This window comes from Leptopilina heterotoma, unplaced genomic scaffold (genome assembly GCF_015476425.1).
Source record: "Leptopilina heterotoma isolate Lh14 unplaced genomic scaffold, ASM1547642v1 Lhet_134, whole genome shotgun sequence".
NCBI classification, from domain to species: Eukaryota; Metazoa; Arthropoda; class Insecta; order Hymenoptera; family Figitidae; genus Leptopilina; species Leptopilina heterotoma.
The window spans coordinates 2,231,091-2,249,775 of NW_025110853.1; the positions used below are offsets into that span (position 1 = coordinate 2,231,091).

General features: G+C 25.7%; 1 protein-coding gene across 3 annotated transcripts in view; it reads left to right on the forward strand.

The window, feature by feature from the left end:
* The window catches only part of LOC122513113 (G protein-coupled receptor kinase 5), a 668,663-nt gene that overhangs the window by 604,244 nt on the left and 45,734 nt on the right, over positions 1-18,685 (forward strand). For all 3 annotated transcript variants that reach the window (XM_043629370.1, XM_043629369.1, XM_043629371.1), the window contains one exon: positions 10,238-10,333. In XM_043629370.1, the coding sequence (XP_043485305.1) occupies positions 10,238-10,333 (96 nt within the window). The remainder of the gene's footprint in view (positions 1-10,237; positions 10,334-18,685) is intronic.

The following is an 18,685-nucleotide window of genomic DNA, read 5'->3' on the forward strand; positions in this document are numbered from 1 at the left end:
TCCTGAAAATTTATTAAAGATTTACTTGCAAACTTCGAAAAATTTACTTGCAAAGTTTAGTGAAAATTGTGTAAAGATTTAAATGTCCCACTTAAATAAATGTTTATAGTCAAGTTTTCCTAAAAATTTAACGTAAAACTTTCCTGAACATTTAAATTAAATTTTCGACTTCTCTCTTATAAGCGAAAATGTAACTTAAAACTTTCCTGAAAATTTAAATTAAATTTTCAGGAAAGTTTCACGCTAAACATTTATTTAAGTGGGACATTTAAATCTTTACAAAATTTTCGCTAAACTTTTCAAGTAAATACTTCGAAGTTTGCAAGTAAATCTTTAATAAATTTTTAGGAAAGTTTCGGTGCTGTGTGGGTAACCGTTAAAAAGTTTGACATTAAAAAAAAATAAAAAATGCCAATAACCCACAAAATTTAATTTTCAAAACAAACAAATGAATGCAGATAATTTGCTAACGGAAAGGAAACTTACGATTATTATAATGTATTGAGATACAAGATAGGTAAACCTACAAGTACCACTTTCACAAAGAAATTTTTCTTCTATACCAGAATTAAGATCTAATTTAGTGCTAATTTAGTACCATATATAAAAAATTAGAGCTGTTAAATTTTTTAAGAAAACGTATGGTACTACAGGCTTGACGTATATAGCTATAAGTTCCTGACACTAAAAAGTAAGAATTTTTAAAAACCTCTTTCAACGGAATTGAGAATTAATTTAGGGTAAGTGCATCAATTGCTGCGGGTGCTTTAGTTTCTGCGGCATTTTAATAATTTAAGTGAATACATTTGTTCAGGGCACAAATAATTTTGAAATTTTTTTTAAAAATTACTTAACGATGTAAGTTTTAAAATAGATATAGGAAGTATATACCAAAACTTAATATTTATGTATTTTATTTTAATTAAAAGTTGACGTGTGCAAGGTTTTATTTATTTTCATTGTAAACTTTGCTGGCAGTGCAAAAATACCTACATAAAAAAGACTTTATTATTGTTTTTAGACTTAAAGTGGTTATTATTATGATGATTTTAGATAAAGAAAACCTTGTTTTAAAAGAAAAATTAAACTTTACCTACTTTATTTTTGTCTGTTATTATATTTTATTTTTAAGAGTAGTAATTAACACAGAATTTGGGCTTGATTTAATTTCTGCGCCCTCAAAAAATCAACTAAGACTGGTTACAATAGACTATCTATTTTGAAAAAGAGCAAGAAAAAATTATGAAAATGATAGAAAAAATGAAGATTATGGAGGAAAAACTAAAGAAAATTTAATAAATACATAAATTAATTAAGGAAGAATTCTGTTATTAAGTTTTAACTAAATGTTTCAAAAATGTGATAATTCAGAAATTATTTGTTACTTTTGTTAATATATGATATATATTTATTTTTAATACATTTATATTCTATTCAATTAAACATTGATTAAAATCATTGTCCCATTTTGATTTCATAGTAGTTTGCGGTATTATACACATAAGCACAAAATTATGCGCAGAAACTGACCCACAGGAATTGAATTCGCGCAGCAACTGATGCGCAGCAACTGACTCAAACGCGCAGAATTAAACGCATTGAATATTATTTTTAATTCATTTAATTTATTAAAATAAATTATATTTTAGAGATGTTATTTATTGTAAACATATCTTAATAACACAAACTACAAATTTAATAAGACATAAGTTCAATTTGATCAATATAAAAATTATATTTTATAGTTAAAAGACGTCTTGACCAAAATACCGCAGGAATTAGTACACTTACCCTAGAGCTCTAACATAGCATTAAGAAGAATTTTCCAAAAACTATCCTCAACCTCAAAAACTACCTAGGGTAAGTGCGTCAATTGCTGTGGATGCTTCAATTGCTGCGCGTTTGTGAAATGTGTAATTATTTATAATTTAACAAAATAATTATGTTTAAAAATGTTTGGAAAAATTATTTTGAACAATACGTGATACAATGATCTATAAAGATACACATTAAAAATATAATTAGTTTAATTATTTAACTTTCAATTCTGCTTACCGCAGAAATTGAAACATGTTTGTAAAATGCATGTACTTCAATTGCTGTGGACAAAATGACATCTAAATGCATGTTATTAAGGCCGCAGAAACTGACGCGCAGCAATTGACACAGCCCGCAGAATTAGAAGCTTTTGATATACTTTTTAATTATTTAATTATAATCAAACGCTCTAGTTTTATAGGCTATTAATTTTTGTAAAAATTTCTTAAGATTACAAACAATTAATTTAAAAAAATTGTAATTTAATTCCTTTGCTATAAATATTTTTTTTCTACGCAAAAGATAACTTAGCTGAAATGCCGCAGGAATTAGTGCACTTACCCTACAGAAAATAAAAAGGCGAAATTTGTAAAAAAAATTTCATAGGAATTTATAGCTAATTTAGTGCTCTAGAATGGCATTAAATAGATTTTTCCAAAAAGCTGCATTTAATCTCAAACCCATAAAAATTGTACTACATTTTAGTCTAAATATTAGTGAGAGTCTACTAGCTTTATTGTAAAATACCTACTAATTAAATGTAACTCTTTACATACGTATAATTGGTTTTTTTCTATAAAATTATTAAGTTTCTAGTGTTAATTGAGTAGGTTCATACTAGAAATTAGCAAATTGTTCTATTGAATTAGTAAACGTTTCCATATTTTCTACTTAGTATAGAAATTTCTAATTCTTATTTAGATTGTGTAATATTATGTTCTGTATTAAGGTAGGTACTACTACACTTTAGAAGGCTCTTAAAAGACCAAATTTAAAAAAAATTTTCTCAGGTCTTTTATTATAAATATTTAACAAACTTTTTTGCCTATATTAGTACATATTTGGTGAATAAAAATAATGGTTTGTTTTTAATTTTTATTTAATATCATAATTTGCAGACAGCATTCAGATCGAAACTCCAAAAAGTTAGTTGTCCAATTGCGGACAGTTTATCTCAAGATTGACAAATCGGAAACAAAAAATCCAAATTGCTTTTTAAAAAGGAAGGTGTCTTGCATAGAAATCTACCACCAATAATGAAAAATCGACTAAAATAAAAAAATAGCAGATGTTTCAATAATTTGTTTAAAAATACACTATGTTTTTCAGTATTTTTCTAGTATGCAAAAATGTTTTTTTTAAAAATTTTTTGACCATTTTATGGTAAATTGTCACACAGGACATGCTAACTAACAAAACGAGTTATCATTTATTAAAATCGGTTCAGTAGATTCAGAGATAAACTGTCCGCAATTTGAGAAAACGTTATTTTGAGAAAAACGCGTTTAAACTTATATGTATCGTTAGAGGCCATCCATAAATTACCTAAAATTCTTTTGCAAATTGAACTCCCACCATTTTTTTTATTTCAGACACTGTTACATACATTAGCACCAATGTTTCTAGTGGTCGTAACAAAAAGCTGGACCCCACCATCCCCTTAAAGACTTACTTAATTTGTCAATGACTTTTTACATTAATTGAATATTTTTTGAAAAATTTACTTTTATTTTTTACAATTGGTTATAAATACTTTAGGAGGTGTTTTCTGAAGTCATAAGGATTTAAAAAATACAGGAGGTTAAAGTTTTGAACGTTCAAATGAACGAAATTTATTTATTTCTTCTTCAAATTAAATTTTTATTACTATAATGTTGCGTCACTATTAAGCAAATTAATTATAATGTTTTTAAATGTAAAATTTGAGTTTTTAATTTGAATTGTAATCAATAATCTATGAAAATATTTTTAACAAAAAATATTTCGTTCATTTGAACGTTCAAAACTTTTTGTTCATAAAAATACAATAAAAAAAATAAAATTTTTTTAAATTCTAAAGTGTAGTAGTACCTTAAAAAATAATTTTTGCTTTTCTACATAGAAGGAGTTTACACCGTAAGCCTTAAATATAAGCCTCTGCGCGCATAAACGGATATACCTCCAGGAGCATATATTTGCGCCTGCGCGAACACGTGGTCAAGGCAAACTCTTTCACAACACAGCTGCAGGCAAACACTTTGCGCAGACGCAAGTATATCCTCATGGAGGCATATCCGTTTATGCTCGCGGAGGCTTATATTTAAGGCTTACGGTGTAAACTCCTTCATATTAAACTAACGTTTATAACTTTTACTACACTTCAGAATTTTTAAAAATATTTATATTTAAATAATATTTCGTTTATTTGATTATTGAGAATTTTCGAAACAAAAATTTACTGGGGTAACTGTGAATTAAGTTTTCTTGATGCTAAAATAAAAAAATGTGATTGTAAATTGTTGTTTCAAAGCTTTATGTCATTGTTTCACATCAAACAGTCACTAGAATGCGTAAAGTAATCATTTTACGCACTGAAAATCACTTTACACACTGTTTTCAGTGTTTAAAATTCAATTTTACAGGTTAGTGTTGCAAAAAATATGTTTCCTATGGAAAAAGTTTTTGAAAAATATGCCTTTTTATTTGTGTTAGGTAGTTTTTGAGGTTAAGGATAGTTTTTTGCAAAATTCTTCTTAATGATATGTTAGAGCACTAAATTAATTCTCAATTCCTGTGAAAGAGATTTTTAAAAATTCTTACTTTTTAGTGTACCATACGTTTTCTTAAATAGTTTAACTGCTTTAAATTTTTATATATGGTACTAAATTAGCATTAAATTAGTTCTAAAATCCTGTGAAAAAGTTTTTTAAAAATTCATATTTTTGAGGGTATCCCAGTAAAAAAAAACTAATTCAAATGAATTGAAACGAATTAATATTTTTGGTAGGCTCCAATTCGTATTTGTCACAAAGCGGGATTCACGAAAGCTCTTTGTGAATTCTTTTTAATTCATTTCAATTAGTTTTCGTTTACTGGGATGGTACTTGTAGCTATACGTCAAGCATATGTAGTACCATACGTTTCCTTGAGAAGTTTAACAGCTCTAAATTTTTATATATGGTACTAGATAAGCACTAAATTAGTTCTAAATTCCTGTGGAAAAGTTTTTAAAAATTGTTATTTTTTAGGGTATCGTACTTGTAGCTATTCGTTTTAGGGTATGGTACTTGTAGCTATACGTCAAGCATATATGTAATACCAAATACGTTTCCTAATAAGTTGAACAGCTCTAAATTTTTATATATGGTACTAGATAAGCACTAAATTAGTTCTAAATTCCTGTGGAAAAGTTTTTAAAAATTGTTATTTTTGAGGGTATCGTACTTGTAGCTATACGTCAAGCATATGTAGTACCACAAGTGCGAAATGCCAAGACTGCAAAAACGGCCCATCATTGGTGCAGTAATGTCTGCCGAGAATTGGCAGTAGTTACTGGGCCATTATTGGTGTTCTAAACGTCCCATTACTGGGCCAATGATGGCGCCGATGGTCAGAATTTCAAATTTTTTAAGACTGGGCCAGGTCTCGGCCCAATAATGGCACATTCATGGCAAAGTTGATCAATATTTAATGGCAAAAGACAATTGCCGGTGATGTGACGAAGATCGGCTCATTAATGGCTCATTATTGGCACTTTAATGGCAAAAAATTTGTATCTTTCATGGCAAATTATAATTGCCTGTATTGGGACGTAGCTTGGCTCAATAACGGCACAATATTGGTAAAGTTGATCAATCTTTAATGGCAAAATTCAATTGCCAGTGATGTGACGAAGATCGGTCCATTAATGGCTCATTAGTGGCACTTTAATGGCAAAAATTTTGTATCTTTGATGGCAAATTATAATTGCCAGAATTGGGGTGTAGCTTGGCCCAGGAATGGCACATTAATGTCTATCATTTTGTATCTATGATGGCAAATTATAATTGACAATATTGGGACGTAGCTCGGCCCAAGAATGGCACAGTATCGGCCAGTGTAGTGTAGCTTATAAGAACCCTTTTGCTTCCTCGACTTCAAGTCAGAGTAGCAGAGTGGTCAGAGTGTTAGGCTGTGGTGCGTCAGGTTCAGGTATCGATCCCCGCGAGAGGTAAGAATTTTTCAAATATTTGTAAGTTTACGTTCAATTTAGGGAAATAAGCCTTAAAAAATTTTTTTGTGAAAGTGGTACTTGTAGGTTTACCTACCTTGAGATACAAACCCGCAGTCCAAAAAGATGCCATAAATGAAAGATATCAAAATATAGAGCAAAAAGTATAATTCTAATTAGTTTAAATTTATACAAATTTCAACTTAAAGAATAAATTTTGTGTTACTATTTTTGCAAAAAAAAATTTGTAATTATTTTTGCATAGAATTTTATTAAAAATTTTTGAAAAAAGGGTTGCCACAAAAAATTAATTTTGTTTTCAAAAATTTTTTGCAAGATTTAAATTACATTTCACAAATAATGAAATTCTAGTCGCTGAAATTAAAAAAGCCTAAAATTAATAATTAAAGAGATTTTCATCGATATTTATGGATTACATACCTGAATTTTACTGGTGTTGCACATCACCCCAACTTTTTTGGAAAATGCAAAAACAGACGTTTTTGAAAAAGCGAAAAATTTGTAGGAAAAATTTAAAATTCTGAAAATCTAATAATGCAGAAATATTCTATTATAATGCCTCTAAGTCATTTAATTTTCAAATATTTAAAAATTTAATTATTTGACATGTTTTTCGTCCAACGAAAAAAACGTTGCACATCACCCCACAACACTCTATATAATAAAATTCGTTGCAAGAATCCAATTATTTTTATAAATAATAGAATTCTTCACAGGATTTCAATTATTTATAAAAATAATGTAATAAAAATTCGTTACAAAAATTCAATTATTCTCCTAATTAATAAAATTCTTTGCAGGATTTTAATTATTTTTAATATAATTTCAAGTAAATTCTTCCAAAAATGTAATTATTTTCAAAAATTTTATTAAAATTCTTTGAAAGAATTCAATAATTGTCAATTATTGTTAATAATTTTTGCAAAAGTTTCTTGAGAATTTTCAAATCCATTTGTTTACAATTGAATTTTATAAAATTTCGATTATTCATAAATTCTTCAATTAAATATCTAGAAAATACAAACTTGAAATAATTTCAAAAAAATTAATTCTACAGAATTGTCTGTTAAAAGTATGAAAAACTCAAATTTTCAAAGATTTTAATTTGCAACCTTTTCGAAATTCAATTATTTCTATAAAAATTCAGGCTATGATGCTTTTAATATTCAATTATATGATCCTAAAGTTCTGAACGTTCAAATGAACAAAATTTATTTATTTTCTTCTTTAATTTAAATATTTATTACAATAATTTTTTGTCGATATAAAATAAATGAAATATAACAAAAATTATATTATATTATTATATTATTATTATATATAATAATATATATTATATATATATATATTATTATTATTATTATTATATTATTATTATTATTATTATTATTATTATTATTATTATTATTATTATTATTATTATTATTATTATTATTATTATTATATTATTATTATTATATTATTATATTATTATTATATTATTTTTTTTATATAATTTAAGTTTTTAATTTTTATTGCAAACAATAAATTATAAAAACATTTCTAATAAAAAGTGTTTCGTTCATTTGAACGTTCAAAACTTGTGGATCATTCAATTATATAAAATTGTAACTGAAATTCATTTTTAAATCAATTTTTATTAGAAAATTCTACGAGAATTCATTTATTTAAATACAAAAATAAATAATTTATTGAGTAAATGAATGTTTCTCCAAATTGAATTCTCATAAAGAATTTTATCAACAAATTTTTAAATATTTGAATACGTTTGACAAATTTAAATATAATATTTTTTAGGAATAATTACATTTTTCGAGGGGGACGCATGAATAATCTCTAGAAATCATTAGTTAGAAGTTTTAAATGATTGAATTTCATTTATTAGAATTTTCTTTTAGCAGAATTTTATTTTTTTCGAATTTTTGTTTAATCGATTTTAAATTGACCCGAATATTTACATTAACAGTTTTATAAATACTCGAATTTTTATTTATGAGAATTATCATTTAACACAATTTCCATTAATGGTACTTTCCATTAAAATGAATTCTTATATTTATACGAATTTTTATTTACAACAACTCTTATTTTACATTATTTCTACTTAGTCTAGTTTTGAAAAGACATAATTTCCATTTCGGCGAATCTTTATTTCGCCAAATGTTTATTTTCATATTATCATTTGACAGAATTCTTAAAAGAACGAATGCTCATTTGTGCGAATTTGCAAATGGCCGACATAACAACATGCCGAAAGATTTCGGCGCCAGTTTCAAAACTGACCAATTAGAAAATGTTAAGAAAATTGTGATTGGTCAGTTTTGAAACTGGCGCCGAAATCTTTCGGCATGTTGTTATGTCGGCCATTTGCAAATTCGCACAAATGAGCATTCGTTCTTTTAAGAATTCTGTCAAATGATAATATGAAAATAAACATTTGGCGAAATAAAGATTCGCCGAAATGGAAATTATGTCTTTTCAAAACTAGACTAAGTAGAAATAATGTAAAATAAGAGTTGTTGTAAATAAAAATTCGTATAAATATAAGAATTCATTTTAATGGAAAGTACCATTAATGGAAATTGTGTTAAATGATAATTCTCATAAATAAAAATTCGAGTATTTATAAAACTGTTAATGTAAATATTCGGGTCAATTTAAAATCGATTAAACAAAAATTCGAAAAAAATAAAATTCTGCTAAAAGAAAATTCTAATAAATGAAATTCAATCATTTAAAACTTCTAACTAATGATTTCTAGAGATTATTCATGCGTCTCTTTCGAGAAATTCGATTAAAATTGTATTAAAAATAATTGAAATTCTATGATAAAAAAAAAAAAAAAAAATAATTTAAAAATAATTAAATCTCTTTAAAAAATTTTATTATTTAGGAAAATATTTAAGCTTCATTAAAAATTTGAAAATAAATAATAATAATTAATTATTTAAGTGAATCTTTTAAATTTTCGATCTGAAATTCAAACTTAAAAATTTGAAAATACAAATATTGTAATTTTGTAATTGAATTTAAATAAATATTATTTTTGATTCAAGTAAATATTTATTTGTACAGTCGATTAATTGAGTCAAATGAAAATCTCTTCCGCTGTATTTTTATTATTTAAAAAATATGTTAAAAATGTGAAAAAAAGTCTACAATAGGTAATAGCAGTTATTTTTTTGCGCTTAAATTATCAATGAAATATAATAAAAAATCAAGTCCGCGATAGTATTATGCTGATGCTTGATAAATGACATTTTCTCTACACCGATTTATTTGTTTCTGTTTTTTAATGTGCAATCGAAAAGTTGGCCGCGAATGTAGACAGCTCTCTTCTGTATATATTTTTCTCGTCGTATATTTTACTAGCTTTCACAAACTTTTTTGTCGTCCTATACTTATAGCTTTTCCAGGAGCTTTTCTTTTTGATGTATCTTACAAACAACCGTCCAACTTTAATCTACGACGATTTCTGAGATATTCTTTTTTTTCTTTTCTTTTTAATAAATTCTCGAAAAGATTTTATACTTTGATTGAATAATTCCTTTTCGGTAAATATTTTTCTTCCTAGACTCTTTTTAATGAATTGAAATTTTATTTCGTAACTAATTTCTTAAAGTTAACTTAGTTCAAAGTAAAAAAAAAGAAGAAGAGTTAATTTTTAAAGAAAAGTAATATTTAGTTTTCCTAATCTTCTTAATAAATAGAAAAGAAGAAAAAATATTATTTCAATGGTAAAGAAAGTAAAATTGATTGTTCAAGACTTAGAATAATAGAACTTTCAAGTGAATGAATAGTAAAATGTTTTTTTGTCCTTAAATTTTTTTTTAAATAAATTGAAACAACATGAATTTTCTGTGAAAATAAAAATCTCTAGTGCTCTTTGAAATTTACAGTGTGCTCTCTTCTCTCATTCTCTCTTTCTCTCCCTTTTTCGTCCAACGTCTCCATAACGAGAAAAAGAGTTGTGTTTTGAAAATAAAAGGAAATTGTGTATCGAGTCTCGTCGTCTCGGGTCATCTCTCTATCTTCTATTTCAAAGAATAGAATCCAATAAGAAAAGTACAATCGTAAACACAAAGAATAAAAATTTATTTTCCAGAAAAGAAAACAATTCAATCATGAAAGTTTCAAGTCGATCTTCTTATTCTGCCTTTCTTTCTTTCTTTTTTTTAAAGAAAATTTTTTATTTTTTTTTGCTTTCAGGTGGTGGTGACAGCAACAAAGGGAAGAGTAAAAAATGGAGGAAAATACTACAATTTCCGCACATATCCCAGTGCATTGGCCTAAAAGATAAATTGGGTGAGTAGACAATTTTTTAATTTAATTTTTTTATTCATCGCAGAAAAAAGCAGAACAAAATTATATGTGGATTGTTTCGAATTACGTTTTTATACTTTCTTTATAAAAAATAAAACAAAATTTAATTTCTTTTCAAGTATATGAAGCTGAAACTGACACCCAGTTATCAGCAGTTATACTTACTTTTAGAAATTAAATTTTAAAGTTAAATACCGCGCATCTGCAAATTTTTTAAAGGCTATTTTTTGTGCAATTTGCTATGCATTATAGCCCTTAATGAATTTGAAGATACGTGGAATTGCAGTAGCTTGAGCGAAATATACTATAGTGTCACAGGGTGTCTACTAACCGGGAAAACCGGGAAATAGCCGGGAAACGAAATTTCTAAATAACATTTTTATGAAATCGTGTACTATGTAAGGAAACAACTATCATTGGTCGATATATCAGATCATTAAAAAATTTACGGGAAAAATAAATCTTTTGTTCAGAGAATTTTACCTCAGCATTAAGTATTAGAGGAAATAATTTTTCTTGTGTTTGAAATTAAAAAATTAATTTCTGTTTTATTTATAAAGTGTTACTAAAATGTTTAAAAGATTTACTTAGAATGACGTTCAATTGTTAAATCCTGTACGGTATTAAATTAAAAAATAAATTTTACGTAAAATTCTGTATACTTTTCAAGTGTAATTATTTATTGACAATGAAACGGTGTTATTTTATAAATAAAAACAAATTTTTAGGTTCTTTAAAATTTTGTTTTATACTTTTTTATTATGATTAATATTAAATTACCACTTATACATTATTAATATTTAAGGTGTTATATGCTTCATCATATACTTGTAGTGAAAAAAAAAGTTAATATCTTAAACCGAGCGAAAAACCGGGAATTCAAAAACTGAAGAATAGTAGACACCCTGGTGTGTCATTTTGATACAAAAATTTAGATCAATTTTTTATTTGATCCACATTTTGGTATCAAATTGATACACTTTAGTATTAATTTGATACTTTCAAGAAAACTGTATTAAAAAAAACAGAAAGTTGCTCAGTATTCTTTAAATAAATTCAAATTTATACGAAAACTTAATAAAAAAGGGTGTACACTGAGAAAACATTATCTGGGTTACCACAAAAATTTAATTTTGTTTTTCCCTGACTTCTCCCTGATTTCCAGACAAAATGTTGACTTTTTCAGGGCTCGAACATTCCTACACAGTTAAAAGTAACTTTCTGAAATTTTCAACTCAAAATTTTGAGCTTTGTGTGAGTTATGGAGGGGGAAAGAAAAATCAAAAAACGCATTTTTCTCGAAAACTACTGAATTGATTTTAATGAAATTTAAATATGTTAAAAGACAAGTAAAGAGATTACAAAGAAAAATTTTCGAATTTTGGTTCAAAAAAATTCCAAAAATTTTTTATTTTCAAATTTTCAAAAAAAATTTTTTGTATTCTATTGAAGAGCGACACCTCTAGTTATGCTCTCGTTTTACTCTCTTAACTATCCTACTTTATAAAAAAATTATTCCCATCATGATTTCAAGGTGCGTCAAGGTGAAAAACTCAAAAAACATTACCCGGTACATCACTGCAAAAACAAGTGTCTCATTTTGAGACGTTTTGTCCCATATTTGAAACACATAAGATGTCTTAGTCCACATATTTGAAACAGATATGTGTCTCATTTTAAGACGTTTCAAAGTGTCTTACACATTTAGCAATGCATTTTGAGACACGAAATGTGTTTCGAGTATCCGTCTCACACTAAGAAGACGTTTTACGTGTCTTATACGCATTGAGTTACCTTTAATGTCTTAAAATGAGACACGAGATGAAATTAAATGTCTCAATATAAAACAGATTTTGTATCTCAATGGTTTAAAGCAACTCATTTTAAGACACGAGTGAGATACCACTTTTTGCAGTGATGTTTATGTAGTATATGACTGGTTAATTTTCAGAAATCTATGAAATTCTTTTACAAATTGTTACTTAGGGGTTTTCTGAATATTTTTGTAGCATATGTCAGGTTTTAAAAAAAATTCATCAAGGTGCTACTATTCAATAGAATTATAATTTTTTTTTTAAATTTCAAAAAAAAATGCAATTTAAAAAAAAATTTTAACTTTTTTTACATTAACTTCCGATTTGTATTTAAAAACCCTTAAGTAGTAGTTTCTAAAAAAATTTCATAGATTTCTGAAAATTAACCAGTCATATACTACATAAAAATGTACCGGGTAAAGTTTTTTGAGTTTTTTACCTTGACGCACCTGGAAATCATGATGGGAATAATTTTTTTATAAAGTAGGATAGTTACACTGAAAAAAATACATGAGACATTTTCAACTACATCCCCTTAGTAGAGTAAAAAGTAATAAAACGAACTACTTTTTTAGTTAGTCTGGCTACTTTTGATACTTATTTTAACTGTTTTATATGTAGTTAAAAATTATTAATTAAATTAATGTAATTTTACAGCTAACTTTGTAACTGCAGGTATGTTATAGAAATGACTACAGAAAGTAGTAGATTCTACTACTTAAAGTATTTCGATAGACTAATTTTGTAGTAGTTTTTACTTCTTCTAGGAGTTGAATTATTTTCCATGTAATTTATGTTATAGATTTTTATAGAAGATTATCAACTGTGAAAAGTTGTAAATGCAACTACTTTAAGTAGTAAAATTAACTACAGTTATCAGTTGAACTGTGTCAGGAATGCCTTTAAGTATTAAGCAACTCATCGTAGCGGGCGAGCGTGGTTAGGTGGTTAGGTTATCGGTTTACGAATGTTAGGGTCGAGCGTTCAACTCCCGACGTTTAGAGATTTTTCTCCGTTAGGTATATAGACATTAAATAAATAAGGTATAGGTAAACAAAAGTGGGTAGGGGGAAATATAAAAAAATACAACTCGATAATATTTATAATAAATTATAAATAATTTTATTTTACCATTTTCAGTAGTTGTCTTTATTACTGAGTTATCTTAGTAACTTTAACTACATATCAGCAGTTAATTCTACTGCAAAACTGTCATTGGTTCCTATTTAACTAAGAAAAGTAGTTAATGCAACTGTATTACCACTTCATTCAACTACATATCTGATAATTAATGTAAGTTCAAAATTATCTTTGGGGACTTATTGAACTAAGGAAAGTAGTTAAAAAGTAGTCAAATCTACTAAGAATTTTTTTTAGTGTACACGGAGAAAAAGGGATTGTTACATCTACTAGCGGATTGTTAATATAGAACTAGCAAATCTGATTTGTTGTTTCAACAATTCTTTTTGTTCTCTTAACAAATTAATTGTTATCACAACAATTAATTTGTTGTATTATTTGTAATAATATATTAAATATTTAAGAAATTTAACTAATTGCAGAAGAATTTGAATTAATTACAATTTTTCAAAAATGTAAGTTCTTTAAAATTTCTAATTGAATTCATTCAAAATTTAAATTTTATAAAATTTCAAATTGAAACCTTTTGAAGTTCATTGCTGTCAGAAATAGAAAAATATTGAAGGTTTTTGTATTATAGAATTCGTGGTAATTTCATAGTTTATGAGGCAAACAAAAAAGACACGAAAGTTCAGAATTTTCTTATGAATTCTAAAAATTTAATTTTTTCCAGTAGGGGAGACCGGGGCGTAATGGCTAACTTTTCACTCTTTGTTGTTTTACTCGGACATTTTTGTTCTAATTAAATGTTTATCTCCCAGAAAAGTTACTCTGGTATCTCAGCTTTCTTTTAAAACTACAAACGTCCCGATATGACTCTTACTTTTTTTGCTGCAAAAGTACAATAACTTGTCTATCGAGCGAAATTATTTCGATTATTACGGTTTTTAAATAAATTACAATTATTCATTACGCCCCGGTCTCCCCTACTTTTAATAAAAATCCCTGACTTTTCCCTGATTTCCCTGACCAATTCTACTTTCCTTGACTTTTCCTTGACATGTGGCAACCCTGTATGGTAAAATAGTTGATTCCTTGTAAACGGGTGCAAGGTATTCTTTTGAGTGTATGATTTAAATAACAACAAGGGATAAATTTATAAGAAATTTCTAATTTTAGAATATGAACGAATTTTAGCTCGAAATTGAATGTCTTCTCGTTGTGAATAAAAATTCCTTTCGTTGTAATGAATCTTTATGACCAGCTGCAAGTGCAAATATTTAGCAGCAAACGTTAAGGACGCATTCGCGTACAGAAAACATTAATAGAATGTGCCATAAAGAGCAAAGTTCTTGAATTCAATGAGAAGACCTACAATAATAGTAATAATAATAATAAATATTATTTTTGCAAAATTAAAGATACGATAAAAAAATTGCAAGTAAGCGAAAGTGTTTTTTTAATTCTGCAAATTCTTCGTTATGTTTACACTTAGGAAATATAAATATAATTTAATGTTTAGTTAATAAAACTAAATATAACTTGATTTAATTAACAAATAATTTAGAGCTGTGCAAAATAATTCGAACCGAACTGTTCGAATTCTTTCGCCTAGTTCGAATGTCGAAAATTCGACATTCGCGTTAGCTTAGTTCGAATGTCGAAAATTCGACATTCGAGTTAGCTTAGTTCGAATGTCGAAAAACCGACATTCGACATTTCGGCGCCCCAAAACCGAACCCATTGGTTGCTTTCACTCGTGAGCTATACTCAATTGGCTGAATTCATATTTTCTATCTTTGTCTTTTAAACACTTGAAATAGAGAGGTTCATTCACTATACGAACATATACTTACACATTAAAATAAAAGTAGTGTGCGTAAGAGGGCTATATTCCCTTTATCCAAATCTTTTTCATCATCTTCGTCTTTCAAGTACTTAAAAAAAGAAAGTCTCAATCTATTTTGGAAATACGTTCGTGAAAATCGTTATCTTAATTAACGCGATTCCTTCAGATATATTATTGACTTAATAAAGTGATTTAATCCAATTAAATAAATTATAAATTAATAAATTATTATTGATAAGAAATTATTTAGATAAGGGTCAAACCATTTTATTTCGCCTATAATGTATTTTTGACCTTTATAAAAAATTTCAATACTTCGCGGGAAAATATTCTTACATGTTTTGGGATTAGGAAATGCACAATGATTTGTAAAAAATAATTTCATTTCATATAAAAAAAGATATTATAAATTGAGAGTACATGAAAAAAGGTTACATTGACAGTCATTACAAAATATTTAAAAAAGGAGTAATCTCTTTAAGAAATATGAAAAGAGCTATTAATATTTATTTTTAAAGACTGAATTTGTGATTTGAACTTGATAAAAGTAGCAAATAATTTATAATAAACTGTAAAATATGTTATATTTAAGTTTCTGTATGAAATGTCAAAAATCGATCATATTTAACAATTTTTTTGACAAAGTAATTTAATTTTAGTAAATCAGAATTATTTAATTAATAAGTATTATAAATACACTTTAATATTATTTAAATACTTTTTTGATTATCAACTGAGAAATATAAAAAAATTTACCTTAAATATTAACCATTCTTCATTTTATCGGGTTTTTGAATGTTTGTAACTTCGTTGGAGAAAAACCGATTCATGCCAAATTTTTGGAGCATGTTGATTGAAGCAATATCTTCCTGCTGGTAAAATTTCGCGATGGGTTTTGCACTAGTTTTAAAAAAAAATTGATTGAAAAAAAGTGTTTATTTTGAAGGTTATTGACAAGTATTATAGCTGACTTGAAGTTGACTTGTTTTATTTTGAATTTGACTTTTATTGCAAGTAGCAAACCAACTTCAAGTTAGTTATAATACTTGTCTGTAACCTTCAAAATAAACAATTTTTTTAAATCAATTTCTTTTGAAAACTAGTGCAAAACCCATCGCGAAATTTTAGCAGCAGGAAGATATTGCTTCAATCAACATGCTCCAAAAATTTGGCATGAATCGGTTTTTCTCCAACGAAGTTACAAACATTCAAAAACCCGATAAAATGAAGAATGGTTAATATTTTAGGTAAATTTTTTTATATTTCTCAGTTGATAATCAAAAAAGTATTTAAATAATATTAAAGTGTATTTAAAATATTTATTATTTAAATAATTCTGATTTACTAAAATTAAATTACTTTGTCAAAAAAATTGTTAAATAATTCGATTTTTGACATTTCATACAGAAACTTAAATAACATATTTTACAGTTTATTATAAATTATTTGATACTTTTATCAAGTTCAAATCACAAATTCAGTCTTTAAAAATAAATATTAATAGCTCTTTTCATATTTCTTAAAGAGATTACTCCTTTTTTAAATATTTTGTAATGCCTGTCAATGTAACCTTTTTTCATGTACTCTCAATTTATAATATCTTTTTTTATATGAAATGAAATTATTTTTTACAAATCATTGTGCATTTCCTAATCCCAAAACATGTAAGAATATTTTCCCGAAGTATTGAAATTTTTTATAAAGGTCAAAAATACATTAGGCGAAATAAAATGGTTTGACCCATAAATATAATTGTTAAATAAATTTAATTGAATTAATTTTTAAATGATTAAGTTTTATATATTTAATTTATGTAAATAATATTAATATTTAATTTATTCTAATATAAAATATTTAAAATTGTTAAAATTAAATGTTAGAAAATGTTATGAAAGATTAAATTCAATATAAAAATTTTATACATATTTTAATAACTAATAAAATAATTAATATTTTACTAATGTCTTTCATTGCAGATAATAAAACGTATATTTATCTGCTTCATCTGAGAAGTGAAATTTATAATCTATAAATTTAAAAAGATTAATTCTAAAAGAAATTATTAAAGAAATACATAAACCAACAGAGAAAAGAAGGTCAGAAGAAACTGACAACATTAATAATAAATAAAAGTGTTTGGTTATTAAAAGAATTTTATTATTATATAACGTTTTGAAATTAATAATAATTATATTATTGATTTAAAATAAAATATACATTACAGTCAGAAATTGTCGGTACGAACGACGGGCAAGCTAAGAAAAATTGCTGCTGAAATTAAATTAACATAGTTTGTTGTTACAAAATGATAGAAACTTGGTTCTTAGATTGTTTGAAAGCCTATTAAATTCCTTCGACTGATATATAAATAAATATTATTTTATATTTGTCAGAGATTTTATCACTTAAGATATTTAAAAAAAAAAATTGATTAATTTTTCAATTTTCGTGTAATATGTTTGTATGGCTGCACAGTCTAGAAAAATGGGGAGCAAAATTAAAAACTCTTATAATATATAACATAATCATTATAGTCTCAGCTTTTATTTAAGTCTTTGAAATTTAAAATTTATTCAACAGTTTTTGAAATATCTAAAAAATGTCCAAGTATGTTTTTCTAAAATTTGATTTGATTCCGAATCCTCTAAACTGAATGCATATTTTCCTCTTATATATGGTATAAAAATTAATACTCTTCACTTTAGAGGATTTTTCTCTCGCATATTATTTACTAATTACGATTATGAACTTATGAAGGAAAGTTAATTTGATGCACTGAATTAAATGTTTTTAATTAAATAAATATAATTAATAACTAATAGTTAATTACTTACAATTATTAATATATTTATTCCTTTATTTATTTCATTTGAATTCAATTTTTCTGACATCTGAACATCAAAAAATTGTTTTGTTCTATTATTAACCACCAAAGAATAAAAATAATATACATTAAATTGGAATATTTTCCTTTGGAGAAGAAAACTTTAGAGGATATTAGAAGAGGATTTTTTCTTTAACTATGAGATTACTCTTTTTAGGGTGCACGAAATTAGAAAAATTAATCAATTTTTTTCAAAATGTCTTTGGAGATAAATCTCTTAAAAATATAAAATAATATTTATTTACATATCAGTCGACGCAGAATTTAATAGGCTTTCAAACATAATATTTTTAAACATATTTTTTGTTTAAACCAAAACAGAAAATACATTATAATTAAATATAATTATTCAAATAAATAATACTTTTGAATGAAAGCAGTAGATATTTTCTATATATTGGGATTAAACTTATAAACTAATTTCAATTGCAAAATCATCTAAAATTATTTTTGTATTTGAATTAAGTATAATGTTTTCTTAGTGAAGTAGCTATCATTTTCCAATAATAAACTATGTTAATTTAATTTCAGCAGCAATTTTTTCTTAGCTCGCCCGTCGTTCGTACTGACAATTTCTGACTGTATATTGTATTTTAAAATTTGTTATTATTATTAATTTTTTTATTATCCTACAATTTTTTGTTATAAATAAAATTATATTTATATTATAAAAAAGTTTAATAATAAATAATATATAAATAATTAAT